This window comes from Lithobates pipiens, unplaced genomic scaffold (genome assembly GCF_037356315.1).
Source record: "Lithobates pipiens isolate NorthernLeopardFrog02 unplaced genomic scaffold, aLitPip1_a1.2 Scaffold_30, whole genome shotgun sequence".
Taxonomy (NCBI): Eukaryota; Metazoa; Chordata; class Amphibia; order Anura; family Ranidae; genus Lithobates; species Lithobates pipiens.
This window is the reverse complement of record NW_027507791.1, coordinates 30,733,298-30,753,374: the sequence shown is the minus strand read 5'-3', so window position 1 is coordinate 30,753,374 and position 20,077 is coordinate 30,733,298. Positions and strand designations below refer to the sequence as shown.

The 20,077-nt window shown below is 40.2% G+C and overlaps 1 protein-coding gene across 3 annotated transcripts in view; it reads right to left on the bottom strand.

Moving 5' to 3' along the window:
* The window catches only part of LOC143942571 (nuclear receptor ROR-gamma-like), a 43,699-nt gene extending 30,323 nt beyond the window's left edge, over positions 1-13,376 (bottom strand). For 2 of the 3 annotated variants that reach the window (XM_077463922.1, XM_077463923.1), the window contains exon 1: positions 13,278-13,349. In XM_077463922.1, coding sequence (XP_077320048.1) covers positions 13,278-13,338 — 61 coding nt within the window. In that variant the 5' untranslated portion in view covers positions 13,339-13,349. Of the gene's footprint in view, positions 1-13,277 lie in introns of all 3 variants that reach the window. The other variant, XM_077463924.1, reaches the window with a different exon arrangement.
* Between the last annotated feature and the right edge of the window lie 6,701 nt (positions 13,377-20,077).

Below are 20,077 nucleotides of genomic sequence, written 5' to 3'. Positions count from 1 at the left end.
GGATATACTTGGAGACATAGGGTGCACAGGGATATACTTGGAGACATAGGGTGGCACAGGGATATACTTGGAGACATAGGGTGCACAGGGATATACTTGGAGACATAGGGTGCACAGGGGAATACTTGTAGATATAGGATGTACAGGGGAATACTTGGAGATATAGGATGTACAGGGGAATACTTGGAGATATAGGGTGCACAGGGACATATTTGGAGACATAGGATGCACAGGGGTGTACTTGGAGATTTTGATTTTTTTATCACTCCTCACCCCCCGATCTAGCTCTTTTCAATATGGGTATGGAAACCACCCTGTCAGATTACGGAACGACAGTCACCCAAGTTCTGTTGGTGGCCACACCGGCCAACACCGGGATATGGGGAAAATGCCAACGCCCACCAATGCTACCGAGGTCCTTGGAAATGTGAACCTACAAGACCTTCTTCTAGGAATGATAAAGAATGCGACATTCCACCAATGTGGTGGTAGTGATGGACCTCCAGGCCCACAAGCCATGGCACATTCTATGGAGGATCGTTCTGAAATCTCAACGCAACATGAACAAAGATATAGATCTCTCGTGTTCCTTCCTCTAAAGTGCCATCTCATCACACCGAGGTCATCTCATCACACCGAGGTCATCTCATCACACCGAGGTCATCTCATCACACCGTCATCTCATCACACCGAGGTCATCTCATCACACCGAGGTCATCTCATCACACCGACGTCATCTCATCACACCGAGGTCATCTCATCACACCGACGTCATCTCATCACACCGACGTCATCTCATCACACCGACGTCATCTCATCACACCGACGTCATCTCATCACACCGACGTCATCTCATCACACCGTCATCTCATCACACCGAGGTCATCTCATCACACCGACGTCATCTCATCACACCGACGTCATCTCATCACACCGAGGTCATCTCATCACACCGACGTCATCTCATCACACCGACGTCATCTCATCACACCGACGTCATCTCATCACACCGACGTCATCTCATCACACCGACGTCATCTCATCACACCGACGTCATCTCATCACACCGACGTCATCTCATCACACCGACGTCATCTCATCACACCGACGTCATCTCATCACACTGACGTCATCTCATCACACCGAGGTCATCTCATCACACCGTCATCTCATCACACCGACGTCATCTCACCACACCGACGTCATCTCATCACACCGAGGTCATCTCATCACACCGTCATCTCATCACACCGACGTCATCTCACCACACCGACGTCATCTCATCACACCGAAGTCATCTCATCACACCGAGGTCATCTCATCACACCGTCATCTCATCACACCGACGTCATCTCATCACACCGATGTCATCTCATCACACCGACGTCATCTCATCACACCGACGTCATCTCATCACACCGACGTCATCTCATCACACCGAAGTCATCTCATCATACCGAAGTCATCTCATCACACCGAGGTCATCTCATCACACCGAGGTCATCTCATCACACCGACGTCATCTCATCACACCGAGGTCATCTCATCACACCGACGTCATCTCATCACACCGGCGTCATCTCATCACACCGACGTCATCTCATCACACCGACGTCATCTCATCACACCGACGTCATCTCACCACACCGACGTCATCTCATCACACCGACGTCATCTCATCACACCGACGTCATCTCATCACACCGACGTCATCTCATCACACCGACGTCATCTCATCACACCGACGTCATCTCATCACACCGACGTCATCTCATCACACCGAGGTCATCTCATCACACCGACGTCATCTCACCACACCGACGTCATCTCATCACACCGACGTCATCTCATCACACCGACGTCATCTCATCACACCGACGTCATCTCATCACACCGACGTCATCTCATCACACCGAGGTCATCTCATCACACCGAGGTCATCTCATCACACCGAGGTCATCTCATCACACCGAGGTCATCTCATCACACCGACGTCATCTCATCACACCGAGGTCATCTCATCACACCGAGGTCATCTCATCACACCGAGGTCATCTCATCACACCGACGTCATCTCATCACACCGACGTCATCTCATCACACCGACGTCATCTCATCACACCGACGTCATCTCATCACACCGACGTCATCTCATCACACCGACGTCATCTCATCATACCGACGTCATCTCACCACACCGACGTCATCTCACCACACCGACGTCATCTCATCACACCGAGGTCATCTCATCACACCGACGTCATCTCATCACACCGAGGTCATCTCATCACACCGAGGTCATCTCATCACACCGAGGTCATCTCATCACACCGACGTCATCTCACCACACCGACGTCATCTCATCACACCGACGTCATCTCATCACACCGACGTCATCTCATCACACCGACGTCATCTCATCACACCGGCGTCATCTCATCACACCGACGTCATCTCATCACACCGGCGTCATCTCATCACACCGACGTCATCTCATCACACCGACGTCATCTCATCACACCGACGTCATCTCATCACACCGACGTCATCTCATCACACCGACGTCATCTCACCACACCGACGTCATCTCATCACACCAACGTCATCTCATCACACCGACGTCATCTCACCACACCGACGTCATCTCATCACACCGACGTCATCTCATCACACCGACGTCATCTCATCACACCGGCGTCATCTCATCACACCGACGTCATCTCATCACACCGACGTCATCTCATCACACCGACGTCATCTCATCACACCGACGCCATCTCATCATACCGACGTCATCTCATCACACCGACGTCATCTCACCACACCGACGTCATCTCATCACACCGACGTCATCTCATCATACCGACGTCATCTCATCACACCGACGTCATCTCATCACACCGACGTCATCTCATCACACCGACGTCATCTCATCACACCGACGTCATCTCATCACACCGAGGTCATCTCATCACACCGACGTCATCTCATCACACCGAGGTCATCTCATCACACCGACGTCATCTCATCACACCGATGTCATCTCATCACACCGACGTCATCTCACCACACCGACGTCATCTCATCACACCGACGTCATCTCATCACACCGACGTCATCTCATCACACCGACGTCATCTCATCACACCGACGTCATCTCATCACACCGGCGTCATCTCATCACACCGACGTCATCTCATCACACCGACGTCATCTCATCACACCGACGTCATCTCATCACACCGACGTCATCTCATCACACCGACGTCATCTCATCATACCGACGTCATCTCATCACACCGACGTCATCTCATCACACCGACGTCATCTCATCACACCGATGTCATCTCATCACACCGACGTCATCTCACCACACCGACGTCATCTCATCACACCGACGTCATCTCATCACACCGACGTCATCTCATCACACCGGCGTCATCTCATCACACCGACGTCATCTCATCACACCGACGTCATCTCATCACACCGACGTCATCTCATCACATCGACGTCATCTCATCACACCGACGTCATCTCATCACACCGAGGTCATCTCATCACACCGGCGTCATCTCATCACACCGACGTCATCTCATCACACCGTCATCTCATCACACCGAGGTCATCTCATCACACCGACGTCATCTCATCACACCGACGTCATCTCACCACACCGACGTCATCTCATCACACCGACGTCATCTCATCACACCGACGTCATCTCATCACACCGACGTCATCTCATCACACCGACGTCATCTCATCATACCGACGTCATCTCATCACACCGACGTCATCTCATCACACCGACGTCATCTCATCACACCGACGTCATCTCATCACACCGACGTCATCTCATCACACCGACGTCATCTCATCACACCGACGTCATCTCATCACACCAACGATTCTTTGCGTTTTTCATACTACTATGTACCTGTCAACGGCGTGATCTTATAAAGTTACGCCCCCATTGAATGCACTGACTACGACCCTGTGTTTTTTTTTCATCTGATAACTTCAAAAAAAACTTTAGTAAGGAAGTTTTGAAACTCAAAGGTTACGTGACTCATATTATGTTGAGCCGGTGTTCACTGAAAACCTGATTATTTCAGGTGATAATTTTTAGAGAATGACATAACAAAGAATTACATTACCCTTCATCAGAAACGTGGAGAGGTGGAAAGTTTTCATGCTGCTAGTCTGATTATTGTTATTCTATTTTGTAATGTTCTCAAAATGTAATGAAATATTTAAAAAAAAAGTATAAGAAAAAAATAAATAATTCTATATATATATTTATTTAAATTTTATTATTATCCTTTGAAATCATATAATAATTACTATAAACCTTAATTAGAATAACAATAATATATATTATAATAATAGAATAACAATAATGTAATAAATAAATAAAATAAAATGTTATATATATGGGAATTAAAAATAAAATAACAATAAATATAGAAAACTTTCTGTAGAAATGAAATTTATATATATATATATATATATATATATATATATATAGCTCTATATATATATATATATATAGCTCTCTCTATATATATATATATACCGTATATATATATATATATATATATATATATATATATATATATATATATATATATACCATATATATATATATATATATATATATATATATATATATATATATATAAACAATATATATTATATTAATAGCATTAAATAGCATTAAAAATTAAATAATAATAGCTATATCATTTTCTTGCTCCTTTGAAATCATATAATAATTACTATAAAGCCCCATACACACAATCAGATTTTCTGCAGTTTTTTTTCCTTCAGATTCAAAACCATGTAATATGAGGTCAAACCTTAGGAGTTTAAATTTGTATGCAATCAGGCCGGCCCTTGCACTACATGGTTTTGGTAAATCTGAAGACAAAAAACAGCAGAAAATCTGATGTGTGTACGGGGCTTAAATATTAATTAGAATAACAATATTATATATTATAATAATAGAATAGCAATAATGTATATTATAATAATAGCTTTAAAAGTAAGATTTTATATATACATATATATATATATATATATATATATATATATATATATATATACATTTAATTTCTACAGAGAATTTTCCATATTTATTGTTATTTTATTATTTTTAATGCCCATATATATATATATATATATATATATATATATATATATATATATATATTTATATTTATATTTATATTTATATCTATTTATAAATATAAATATAAATATATATATATATATATATATATATATATATATATATATATATATGTATATGTATATATATATATATATAATTTCATTATATTTATTTATTACATTATTGTTATTCTATTTTATATATATGTATATATATATATATATATATATATATATATATATATATATATATGTATATATATATATATATATATATATATATATATATATATATATATATAATGGCATTAAAAATAAAATAACAATAAATATAGAAAATTTTACATATAAATTAAATATATAAAATAGAATAACAATAATGTAATAAATAAATATAATGAAATTATATATATATATATATATATATATATATATATATATATATATGTATATGTATATATATACTAAGGCTAGTATAGCCTTTTATATAAGCTTAAAGAGTTGTGAGTGTTCATCCAAAAGAAAAGTTCAGCAATTCAGCCTGTGAAAACATTCATTCTAAAAGCAAATAAGCATCTAAATACCAATAACACACTGGAAAGGTATTATATACAACAAAGCTACACAAAGACACCCTAATCCAAAAACAAAAACAAAAAAAAAAACACCCTAATCAGCAGGTAGTTTCAAACCTTTTAGATTACTAAGATTAAAAAAATACAAAAAAATACACTTTGCATTTAAAAATAAAGATAACAGATTGCTGATTTGATAAATTGTTACTAAAGGCACAGCTTCAAATTTAATATTTTTCAGTGATTTTTTTTTTTTTTTTTACGTGATCTCAGTGTTCTCATGTCAGGTTGTAAACATTTTTGGATGAGTAAAAAAAAGATTCTCCTCTCACCTCCTTTACATTGGCCTTTCTCAGCCCTCACGCCCTGTACATGGCTTTGTTTGTTTTTTAGGTATTTTAGTAACAAACCAGCAAATGTAACCAGTTTTTGTTTTATACGATTAGAAAAATAGTAATAATGATAATAAGGATGTTTCGTTTATCTAAGAGGCACAAAACGGATTTGACAACAACTTTTTTGAAAATACAATGAAGCTGGCAATTGTTGTTTTTTATTGTCTTTTTATTTTTTTTATTTTGCATTGTTTATAGATTTTAAAGATAAAATTTATGTTTGTTTTGTCCTTTATAAACAGCTTTATATTTTGACTCTTGGGATTGTTTACCATGCTTTGTTTTTACACAAGCTGCAAAAACAATGACTTTATTGGAGGATTTGATTAAAAATGTATTTTAAAAATGACAATGTTTCCTTTAGACATTAAATACAATTTTAGAAAAAATTGGGGCGGACTCGATGGGCTATTTGGTCTTTTTTTATTTTTTTTATTTCCGCCGTTCTTTTTCTGTGTCTCTCGTTTTCGGAAGCTTACCAAAAATATCTTGGAAGCGTACAGATAGTAAATAAATAAATAGTGAATAATAAAAAATTAAATTAAAAATTAAATTAAATTAAAAACTCTTTCAACAGCTGTGAATTAGTAAATAAATCATTCTTCCTAAAATGCATCTGCGTTTCAGTTCAAACGTCCAATCACGTGCGAGGGGCGCTGCTTTTTTTTTTTTTTTTTTTTTAAGCTGCCCAGGTTGTGATTGGTTGCTGGAAGTGAGCACAAGAGGGGAAATTACATCTGAAAAAAAGTCACCCCCCCCCCCCCATTGTCTGATTTACATTGTCGTAAAAAACAAAAACAACAAAACAACAAAACAAAGCCGTATGGAATGGATACAAAGGAAATCCTGTATTCATTTCAATGATCCAATCATATCCAGTAAAAAAATAAAAAAAAAGTCTTAGACAGGATTGGGTGTTCAAAGTCAACAAAATTTACCAAACCTAATTATGTCAAATATATATATTTTTAATAAAAAATAAAATATTTTACAAAATTACATTTGGTAAATTATGTTGATTTTGACCACCATATCCTGTCTAAGTGAAGTAAAAAACAAAAATATTTTACAAGATTTAAGTATTTTTTTAAATTATATTGACTTTGAACACCCAATCCTGTATAAGAAAAATAAAAATAAAAATATTTTACGGAATTAAGTTTGGTAAATTTTGTTGACTTTGAACTGGGTGTTCAAAGTCAACAAAATTTACCAAACTTAATTTCGTAAAATATTTTTATTTTTATTTTTCTTAGACAGGATTGGTTGTTCAAAGTCAACATCATTTAAAAAAACGTAATTCTTGTAAAAAATGTTTTTTTTTTTACTTTACTTTTTACTTTACTTAGACAGGTGTTCAAAGTCAACATAATTTACCAAATGTAATTTTGTAAAATATTTTTATTTATTTTTTGTTAGACAGGATTTAGTTTTTTTTTCAATTATATTGACTTTGAACACCCAATCCTGTATAAGAAAAATAAAAATATTTTACGAAATTAAGTTTGGTAAATTTTGTTGAAAGTCAACAAAAGTTCAAAGTCAACAAAATTTACCAAACAAAATGTTTTTATTTTTATTTTTCTTAGACAGGATTGGGTGTTCAAAGTCAATATAATTAAAAAAAAAAACATAAATCTTGTAAAATATTTTTGTTTTTTACTTTACTTAGACAGGATTTGGTGTTCAACGTATACAAAATTTACCAAACTTAATTTTGTAAAATATTTTTATTTTTATTTTTCTTATACAGGATTGGGTGTTCAAAGTCAATATAATTTAAAAAACGTAAATCTTGTAAAATATTTTTGTTTTTTACTTTACTTAGACAGGATTTGGTGTTCAACGTATACAAAATTTACCAAACTTAATTTTGTAAAATATTTTTATTTTTATTTTTCTTATACAGGATTGGGTGTTCAAAGTCAATATAATTTAAAAAACGTAAATCTTGTAAAATATTTTAGTTTTTTACTTTACTTAGACAGGATTTGGTGTTCAACGTATACAAAATTTACCAAATTTAATTTTGTAAAATATTTTATTTTTTATTTTTCTTATACAGGATTGGTTGTTCAAAGTCGATAGAATTTAAAAAAAACTTAATTCTGGTAAAATATTTTTGTTTTTTACTTTACTTAGACAGGATTTGGTGGTCAAAATCAACATAATTTACCAAATGTAATTTTGTAAAATATTTTTTTTTTTTCTTAAGACAGGATTGGTTGTTCAAAGTCAACATAATTTACCAAACTTTATTTTGTAAAAATTTTATATATTTTTTTTTAATTCTTTAGTAAATCAACCCTTTATAGGCCAATGGGATTAATGATTCATGATAACCACTTGACCTCCGGAAGGTTTCCCCCTTCATGATCAGGCCATTTTTTTTTTTGCTATGCTGCACTTCGGTACTTTAACTGGTAATTGCGCGGTCATGCAACGCTGTACCCAAATAAAATTGATAAAATAAAAAAAATAAAAAAATAGAGCTTTATTTTGGTGGTATTTGATAACCACTGTTTTGTTTTTGTTTTTTCATTTTTTTATTATATAAATTAATATTATTATTTTTATTATATAAATGAAAATAGACCGGAAAAAAAAAATTACTTTCTGCTATAAAACATATCTAATAAAAAAAAAAAAAAAAATACAATTTCATCATAAATGTATTCTGTCTTTGATTAAAAAAAAAAAACAATTCCAAATGTATATATTATTTTATATTGAAGTTTTTTTTTTTTCTTACACATATACAAACAAAGCACGGAAAAAAACAAAACAAACAAAAAATAAAAAAATAAATAAATAATCATTAAAAAAAAAATATATATATATATATATATATATATATTTGTTTCTTTTCCCTGTTTTGCAGGGATGAGAAGCAGAGAGATCGTCCCCTCTCTGTACAGAGCCCTGTGTCGATTGGCAAACCAGAGCTCCGGGCTGTGATTGGACACAGCCGATCAGCAGGTCCCAGCCGTTCATTTTTGGCTGTGACCTGCTGACAAACTCCGGCACATAAAAAAAAAAGACAAATCTTCACCCCCAGCAAGAAATCTGAATAGCCCTCTGAAGAGATAGAGCCCTGGTGCCCAACCTGCAGCCCACGGGCCACATGTGGCTCTTTGGTATAAGATGTGTGGCCCTCAGACCTCGGTGGTCTGTAGTGGGAACGTGGAAATTGCATTGACCTCTACCAGCCCCGTTGTCTTCTGCAGCCGGTCCCGGGACGGGTTCTTCTAAGGTGCAGAACGGCGCTCCCTGCCTTAGAATGGGTTTACTGCCCTGTGTCCATTCTTTGACCCCTGGCTCTGCTGTGCCCAGGGCAGCTGTCCCTCTTGCCCCCCCCCCCCCCCCCCCCGTCCCGGCCCTGTCTGCAACATATCCCCAGCCAACAATGAGTGCTCCAACCTGTGGGCTTCTCGCTGTTGTCGGGACTACAAGTCCCATGAGGCACTGCAAGGCCTACAGTTACAAGGATGACTCCCAAAGGCGGAGGCATGATGGGACTTGTAGTTCTGACCCTCATTTGCTCTATCAGTCCTCTCCAGCATTACATGTATTGAACATTATGTGTGGCCCTTTGGTGATGTCAGGGGCCATATTCGAGGCCCTCTTTGACAACCACCGATATAGGGGGGCATGGAAGTGATACTTTCTATTGGATATCTAAGGCCCGATCTTTCCGGACTCACCAGATCCCACACTTCGGGGGTTTTACATTTCATTGTAGAAGTTGTACGACGCCGGAGGAAGACTCCCAGAAGTTCCCGTCTTTTTTTTTCCGGATTCCTTAGGGGATTGTAAAGGGGTTCCCTTCAACCCCAAACTTCTGATACCAGCTGATGGCTGACAGGTGGAGGACTCCACACTGCTGATTGAAGGGGGACTCCACACTGCTCATTGGATGACCACACTGCTCATTGGATGACCACACTGGTCATGGGATGACCACACTGCTCATTGGATGACCACACTGCTAATGGGATGACCAAACTGCTCATGGGATGACCACACTGCTCATTGGATGATTTCACTGCTCATTGGGTGACTATTCTGCTCATTGAATGAACACACTGCTCATTGAATGAACACACTGCTCATGGGATGACCACACTGCTCATTGGATGACCACACTGCTCATGGGATGACCACACTGCTCAATGGATGACCACACTGCTCATGGGATGAAGAACTGGCCTTCAGAAGAAGACCAGAAACTCTTGTTACGGTTCTAGTTCTTCCTTCACCTCATTATAGGCAGAGCTGAATTCGGTTTATGATCTTATCTGTATGATATGACCTCCCCCCCCTCCCCCCGCTGAACGCTCCTCCACCTTTCATCTCCCCGTCACATCTCTCACAACGTTCCATGTGTCTTTACTAAAAACACGACTTCTCTACCGAAATCCCCCCTCTACCTGTACCATGGGGGGGCGGGCGGTCCAATACTCCCCTCTACGGGTCTGCCGAAATCCCCCCTCTACCTGCACCGTACCAACGGGGGAGGGGGGCTTCCAATCCCATGTATGGGGTAGTAGAGGAGTGACTGGGGGGGGGGGGAGGGGAGGCCTATTACTAATATACAAAAAACATTCAATCGATTTATAAATGCTGAGAAGATACAAAGAGTGCCAAATATAACAAAAAGGAAAACGAAGTTATCAGAGGAGCCGACAAAAGCCGATCGATTTACAGCAAGACCCCAAATCCCCCTCGTTACTTCCTCTTCATTATTTCATCTTTATAAATACATTCTGTGATTTCTAATCGTTTCCCGAGATCTTCATTATTAGTGAGGAGGAGACGTCACCCCATCTATTATCTATATACTATCTATATACTATCTATCCATCTATTATCTATATACTATCTATCCATCTATTATCTATATACTACCTATATACTATCTATCCATCTATTATCTATATACTATCTATATACTATCTATCCATCTATTATCTATATACTATCTATATACTATCTATATACTATCTATCCATCTATTATCTATATACTATCTATCCATCTATTATCTATATACTATCTATATACTATCTATCCATCTATTATCTATATACTATCTATATACTATCTATATACTATCTATCCATCTATTATCTATATACTATCTATCCATCTATTATCTATATACTATCTATATACTATCTATCCATCTATTATCTATATACTATCTATATACTATCTATATACTATCTATCCATCTATTATCTATATACTATCTATCCATCTATTATCTATATACTATCTATATACTATCTATATACTATCTATCCATCTATTATCTATATACTATCTATCCATCTATTATCTATATACTATCTATCCATCTATTATCTATATACTATCTATCCATCTATTATCTATATACTATCTATATACTATCTATATACTATCTATCCATCTATTATCTATATACTATCTATCCATCTATTATCTATATACTATCTATCCATCTATTATCTATATACTATCTATCCATCTATTATCTATATACTATCTATCCATCTATTATCTATATACTATCTATCCATCTATTATCTATATACTATCTATATACTATCTATCCATCTATTATCTATATACTATCTATATACTATCTATATACTATCTATCCATCTATTATCTATATACTATCTATCCATCTATTATCTATATACTATCTATCCATCTATTATCTATATACTATCTATCCATCTATTATCTATATACTATCTATCCATCTATTATCTATATACTATCTATCCATCTATTATCTATATACTATCTATCCATCTATTATCTATATACTATCTATATACTATCTATCCATCTATTATCTATATACTATCTATATACTATCTATATACTATCTATCCATCTATTATCTATATACTATCTATATACTACCTGTATACTATCTATCCATCTATTATCTATATACTATCTATATACTATCTATCCATCTATTATCTATATACTATCTATATACTACCTGTATACTATCTATCCATCTATTATCTATATACTATCTATCGATCTATTATCTATCTATATACTATCTATATACTATCTATATACTATCTATATACTATCTATATACTATTTGTAAATATATTATCTTTTTGTCTTTCTTTCTTTCCCCTTTTCTATCAATCAGCTGTCTATCTGTCTTCTTTCTTTCTTTCTCTTTCTTTTTTTTTTCTTTCTCTCTCTCTCTTTCTCTCTCTCTCTGTTTCTTTATTCCTTTCTCTCTCTTTCTTTCTTTCTTTCTCTCTCTCTCTCTCTCTCTCTCTCTCTCTCTCTCTTTCTTTCTTTCTTTCTCTTTCTTTTGTTTTTTCTTTCTTTCATTCTCTCTCTCTTCCTATCTATCTTCTTCCTTTCTTCCTTCAGTCCTTTTTCTTTCTTTCTTTTTTTCTCTTTCTCTTTTCTTTTCATTTCTTTCATGCTTTCTCTCTGTTTGCTATCTATCTTCTTTCTTTCTTTCTTTCTCTTTCTTTTGTTTTCTCTCTCTCTCTTTCTTTCTTTCTTTCTTTCTCTTTCTTTTGTTTTTTCTTTCTCTCTCTTTCTTCTCTCTCTCCCTCTCCCTCTCCCTCTCTCTCTTTCTTTCTTTCTCTCTCTTTCTTTCTTTCTTTCTTTCTTTCTTTATTTTTATCTTTCTTTCCTCCCCCCCCCCACTATCTGTTTGCTAGCTTCTTCCTTCCTTCCTTTTCTTTTTCTTTCTTTCTCTTTTCTTTTCTTCTCTCTGTTTTCTATTTTTTATCTATCTATCTATCTATCTATCTATCTATCTATCTATCTATCTATCTATCTATCTATCTATCTATCTATCTATCTATCTATCTATCTATCTATCTTCAGTGAGATTCACACATCTCTCGACAAGTTGATCAGATCAGGAAAATTCAGAATATTAATAAAATAATATATAAGAAATGAAAGGACTTCAGCTGCTTCAGAAATATTTTGTGGAATTCCGGGACCACCGATCATCCAGGACACCCCCTCCCCCCTCCCCCCCCCCTCCGGCGTTGTCACCGGTGATGCCGGCCGGGGTGACAGAGAAGAATAGAATAGAAGAGATGTGGTGATAGAATAGCATTGTATAGTGAGGGCCACTTACCTCTCATGGCTTGGCTTGCTGTGCTGGTGGCCCTGAACCCCCCCGGCGTCCAAGCTGACATGTGGGTCCCGGGTGACAGGTGATATTCTGCGCTGTCACCGGCCCAGCATCCAATAGGGTTCAGGTAGGGGGGGGGGGGGGGCTGGGTTTCCTCACCACAAACTACCAATGACTAATCACATTCTAAACTTCGGAGGTTGTCTACCTATGGGAGATGTGGGGCCCCCTACAGGTGAGCGCGGGAAGTGAAGCGTGACAGGTCCTCACAGCTGTGTGCCGAGTCTCATCACCTCCCGTATAATAAGATGAAACAAACCAATGAGAAGAGCCGAGGACGGGCACGGCGCACAGCTGCACACAATGTATATATATATATATACCGTATATATCACACACAGCCGCGACTTCTTCTCATACTTTCTTGTTTTCTGACATTTTAAATGTTAAACTTTCCCCTCGTGTTCTGGGCTGCAAATCTACAAATCTGAGTGTCATTTATTGGTGGAGATAAAGAGGACCTGTCTGTAGTCCCCGACACGTCCCGATACACGGCAACCCGATCGTTCTTCAGGAAAGCTCCGCCCCTTTATCGTTATAAAGCTGCCAATCGGTGACTTTACCTAGACTAGGAGGATGTCATCAGTCTGCTGCAGGCAGGAGGAGGCATTTCCTCAGTCTCCTCCCTCCCCCCAGTGATCAGACTGTACATTGTAACTTTGTAGAAGGAGGAGGAGGCATTTCCTCAGTCTCCCCTCCCCCCAGTGATCAGGCTGTACATTGTAACTTTGTAGAAGGAGGAGGAGTCATTTCCTCAGTCTCCCCTCCCCCAGTGATCAGACTGTACATTGTAACTTTGTAGAAGGAGGAGGAGGCATTTCCTCAGTCTCCCCTCCCCCCAGTGATCAGGCTGTACATTGTAACTTTGTAGAAGGAGGAGGAGTCATTTCCTCAGTCTCCCCTCCCCCAGGGATCAGACTGTACATTGTAACTTTGTAGAAGGAGGAGGAGGCATTTCCTCTGTCTCCCCTCCCCCAGTCATCAGACTGTACATTGTAACTTTGTAGAAGGGGGAGGAGTCATTTCCTCAGTCTCCTCTCCCCTCAGTGATCAGACTGTACATTGTAACTTTGTAGAAGGAGGAGGAGTCATTTCCTCTGTCTCCCCTCCCCCAGTCATCAGACTGTACATTGTAACTTTGTAGAAGGAGGAGGAGTCATTTCCTCAGTCTCCTCCCCCAGTGATCAGACTGTACATTGTGACTTTGTAGAAGGAGGAGGAGTCATTTCCTCAGTCTCCCCTCCCCCCAGTGATCAGACTGTACATTGTAACTTTGTAGAAGGAGGAGGAGTCATTTCCTCAGTCTCCTCCCCCAGTGATCAGACTGTACATTGTGACTTTGTAGAAGGAGGAGGAGTCATTTCCTCAGTCTCCCCTCCCCCAGTGATCAGGCTGTACATTGTAACTTTGTAGAAGGAGGAGGAGTCATTTCCTCAGTCTCCTCTCCCCTCAGTGATCAGACTGTACATTGTAACTTTGTAGAAGGAGGAGGAGTCATTTCCTCTGTCTCCCCTCCCCCAGTCATCAGACTGTACATTGCAACTTTGTAGAAGGAGGAGGAGTCATTTCCTCAGTCTCCCCTCCCCCAGTGATCAGACTGTACATTGTAACTTTGTAGAAGGAGGAGGAGTCATTTCCTCAGTCTCCTCCCCCAGTGATCAGACTGTACATTGTGACTTTGTAGAAGGAGGAGGAGTCATTTCCTCAGTCTCCCCTCCCCCCAGTGATCAGACTGTACATTGTAACTTTGTAGAAGGAGGAGGAGTCATTTCCTCAGTCTCCTCCCCCAGTGATCAGACTGTACATTGTGACTTTGTAGAAGGAGGAGGAGTCATTTCCTCAGTCTCCCCTCCCCCAGTGATCAGGCTGTACATTGTAACTTTGTAGAAGGAGGAGGAGTCATTTCCTCAGTCTCCTCTCCCCTCAGTGATCAGACTGTACATTGTAACTTTGTAGAAGGAGGAGGAGTCATTTCCTCTGTCTCCCCTCCCCCAGTCATCAGACTGTACATTGCAACTTTGTAGAAGGAGGAGGAGTCATTTCCTCAGTCTCCCCTCCCCCAGTGATCAGACTGTACATTGTAACTTTGTAGGAGGAGGAGGAGTCATTTCCTCAGTCTCCCCTCCCCCAGTGATCAGACTGTACATTATAACTTTGTAGAAGGAGGAGGAGTCATTTCCTCAGTCTCCTCCCCCAGTGATCAGACTGTACATTGTGACTTTGTAGAAGGAGGAGGAGTCATTTCCTCAATCTCCCCTCCCCCCAGTGATCAGACTGTACATTGTAACTTTGTAGAAGGAGGAGGAGTCATTTCCTCAGTCTCCCCTCCCCCCAGTGATCAGACTGTACATTGTAACTTTGTAGAAGGGGGAGGAGTCATTTCCTCTGTCTCCCCTCCCCCAGTGATCAGACTGTACATTGTAACTTTGTAGAAGGAGGAGGAGTCATTTCCTCAGTCTCCCCTCCCCCAGTGATCAGACTGTACATTGTAAGTTTGTAGAAGGAGGAGGAGTCATTTCCTCAGTCTCCCCTCCCCCAGTGATCAGACTGTACATTGTAAGTTTGTAGAAGGAGGAGGAGTCATTTCCTCTGTCTCCCCTCCCCCCAGAGATCAGTCTGCTGCAGGCAGTACGAAGCATTTCCTCCCCTCCCCCAGCGATCAGACTTTGCAGCAAATCACACGGTGAGGGGGCTGCAGCAGGGGCTGAACTGTGTCACACATTTGTAAAGTGGACGGTGACCCTGGATGATGCCTGAACAAAGATGGCACCATCCTATTGGAGAGAAAAGCAGAGGAAGGCATTGTAAGGGGTATCATATAAAGGACTGGGTTTGCTTTAAAGGAAATGTCCTGTTATATAGATTTTCATTCCCATGTATTATGTTCATATTTGATGATGTCTTCCAGGATCCCTGGCTGTTGGTTTACATTCAGCAGCTGGGCGGGGGTAACCTGGTGATGTCATTGACCAAATATGGTCATGACCTGATTTGGTGAACAACGTATCCAGGGATCCCCGGATGTTTGTTTACATACAGCAGCCGAGGATCCTTGGTAAAGCAATTTACCATATTAATCAGTGAGGTCTCCTGAAGTCCTCGGCTGCTTGTTTACATACAGCAGTTGAGGACCCTCTGTGATGTTATTGACCGTATATGCCGATGACCATGTTTGGCTAATGAGGTATTATGGGATACCCGGATGTTTGTTTACATTCAGCAGCGGTGGATCCTTGGTGATGTCATTGACCACATTAGGTCAAGGCCATATTTGGTCAATGACATCTCCTGGGCCAACCAATTGTTTTCCATGATGTCATTAACCCAATATAGTCATGATAATATTTAGTGAACACGTATTCTGAGGTCCCTGGCTGTTGGTTTACATTCAGCAGCTGAGGATCCTTGGTGATGTCATGACCATATTTAATCAATGAGGTCTGCTGGGGGCCCCAGCTGTTTGCTTACATACAGCAGTTGAGGATCCCCTTTGGTGTTATTGACCGTATATGCTCATGACCATGTTTGGCTAATGACGTGTCCTGGGATCTCCAGGTGTTTGTTTACATTCAGCAACAGAGGATCCTTGGTGATCTCATTGACCACATTAGGTCAAGGCCATGTTTGGTCAATGACATCTCCTGGGCCAACCAACTGTTTTCCATGATGCCATTAACCCAATATAGTCATGATAATATTTGGTGAACAACGTATTCTGAGGTCCCTGGCTGTTGGTTTACATTCAGACGCTTGGTGATGTCATTGACCACATTAGGTCAAGGCCATATTTGGTTAATGGCATATCTTGGGCCCACCAACTGTTTTCCATGATGTCATTAACCCAATATAGTCCTAGTAATATTTGGTGAACAACGTATTCTGAGGTCCCTGGCTGTTGGTTTACATTCAGCAGCCGGGGATCCTTGGTGATATCATTGACCACATTAGATCAGCACCATATTTGGTCAATGGCACCTCCTGGGGTCCCAGACTGTTTGCATACATGACCAGGGATCCTTGATGATGTCATTGACCACATTTGGTCATGACCATATTTGATCAATGACGCCTCCTGCCCCCTCCCAGCTCTTTGTTTGCATACAGTAGCCGGGGATCCTCGATGATGTCATTGACCACATTAGGTCAACAGCATATTGGGTCAATGGCATCTCCTGGGCCCCCCACAGCTGTTTTATTGCCCACAGTAGATGAGGATCCTCTGTGATGTCCTTAACCAAATGGGACCCCCAGATGTTTGTTTACATTCAGCACCCCCGAGGATCCTTGGTGATGTCATTGACCATATATAATCAATGAGGTCTCCCGGGGGCCCCAGCTGTTTGCTTAGCAGTTGAGGATCCCCTGTGATGTTATTGATCATATATGCTCATGTTTGGACTAATGACGTATCCTGGGACCCCCCAGCTGTTTGTTTACATTCAGCATCCGAGGATCCGTCATGACCATATTTGGTCAATGACATTTCCCAGAATCCCCAGCTGCTGGTTTCCATACAGCGGATGAGGAATGGCCAATTTTGGCTGGTCAACCAACAGTGAATGGGCCGCCCCCAACCAGAATCTCATCGCCGGACTCGTCGCCTTTAATAATTCCTTCAATTTGTAGAAAAAACTGTTACAATTAGATGACTATAAATAAAAGTTGTGGGGTCCCCCCCTCCCCCCTCCCCCCCCCCTCCCCTCCCATCAGCTGCTCCAACCCCCCGGAGTATATATATAGACACGTTGTGGCAGCACCTGCCCCATCTACAGCGCAGATGTCAGGCGATGGGGCCTCGTGGTGGCGAGCTGCCCGCCCCCCCCGCGCCCCCCGCGCCGCCCCGCGCCCCCCCGCGCCCCCCGCGCCGCCCCGCGCCGCGCATCCCCAGGACAGGTGCTGAGATGTCAGACTAACAGCTCAAAACTTCACACCTTACAAAGTGTTAACCACACAGAGAAGACATGAAAACCATCCTCACCGCAGACGTTCTCCCAGAACAGCTTACGCAGCAAACTGAGCCCGAGCAACCCGACATGACGGGCGCGCCAAGCAACATGCCTACCGAGGAACAGATACCGAGAATTACACCCGACCTACAGGACAAGAGAAGTAGTACTGTGCAGAGTCCATACATACAGAATAAGAACAGATACCGAGAATTACACCCCGCATACAGGACAAGAGAAGTGGTACTGTGCAGAGTCCATACATACAGGATAAGAACAGATACCGAGAATTACACCCGACATACAGGACAAGAGAAGTAGTACTGTGCAGAGTCCATACATACAGAATAAGAACAGATACCGAGAATTACACCCGACATACAGGACAAGAGAAGTGGTACTGTGCAGAGTCCATACATACAGAATAAGAACAGATACCGAGAATTACACCCGACATACAGGACAAGAGAAGTAGTACTGTGCAGAGTCCATACATACAGAATAAGAACAGATACCGAGAATTACACCCGACATACAGGACAAGAGAAGTAGTACTGTGCAGAGTCCATACATACAGAATAAGAACAGATACCGAGAATTACACCCGACATACAGGACAAGAGAAGTAGTACTGTGCAGAGTCCATACATACAGAATAAGAACAGATACCGAGAATTACACCCGACATACAGGACAAGAGAAGTGGTACTGTGCAGAGTCCATTCATACAGAATAAGAAGAGATACCGAGAATTACACCCGACATACAGGACAAGAGAAGTAGTACTGTGCAGAGTCCATACATACAGAATAAGAAGAGATACCGAGAATTACACCCGACATACAGGACAAGAGAAGTGGTACTGTGCAGAGTCCATACATACAGAATAAGAAGAGATACCGAGAATTACACCCGACATACAGGACAAGAGAAGTAGTACTGTGCAGAGTCCATACATACAGAATAAGAAGAGATACCGAGAATTACACCCGACATACAGGACAAGAGAAGTAGTACTGTGCAGAGTCCATACATACAGGATAAGAACAGATACCGAGAATTACACCCGACATACAGGACAAGAGAAGTAGTACTGTGCAGAGTCCATACATACAGGATAAGAACAGATACCGAGAATTACACCCGACATACAGGACAAGAGAAGTGGTACTGTGCAGAGTCCATACATACAGAATAAGAAGAGATACCGAGAATTACACCCGACATACAGGACAAGAGAAGTAGTACTGTGCAGAGTCCATACATACAGAATAAGAACAGATACCGAGATCTACACCCGACATACAGGACAAGAGAAGTGGTACTGTGCAGAGTCCATACATACAGAATGAGAACAGATACCGAGAATTACACCCGACATACAGGACAAGAGAAGTAGTACTGTGCAGAGTCCATACATACAGAATAAGAAGAGATACCGAGATCTACACCCGACATACAGGACAAGAGAAGTGGTACTGTGCAGAGTCCATACATACAGAATAAGAACAGATACCGAGAATTACACCCGACATACAGGACAAGAGAAGTAGTACTGTGCAGAGTCCATACATACAGAATAAGAACAGATACCGAGAATTACACCCGACATACAGGACAAGAGAAGTAGTACTGTGCAGAGTCCATACATACAGAATAAGAACAGATACCGAGAATTACACCCGACATACAGGACAAGAGAAGTAGTACTGTGCAGAGTCCATACATACAGAATAAGAACAGATACCGAGAATTACACCCGACATACAGGACAAGAGAAGTAGTACTGTGCAGAGT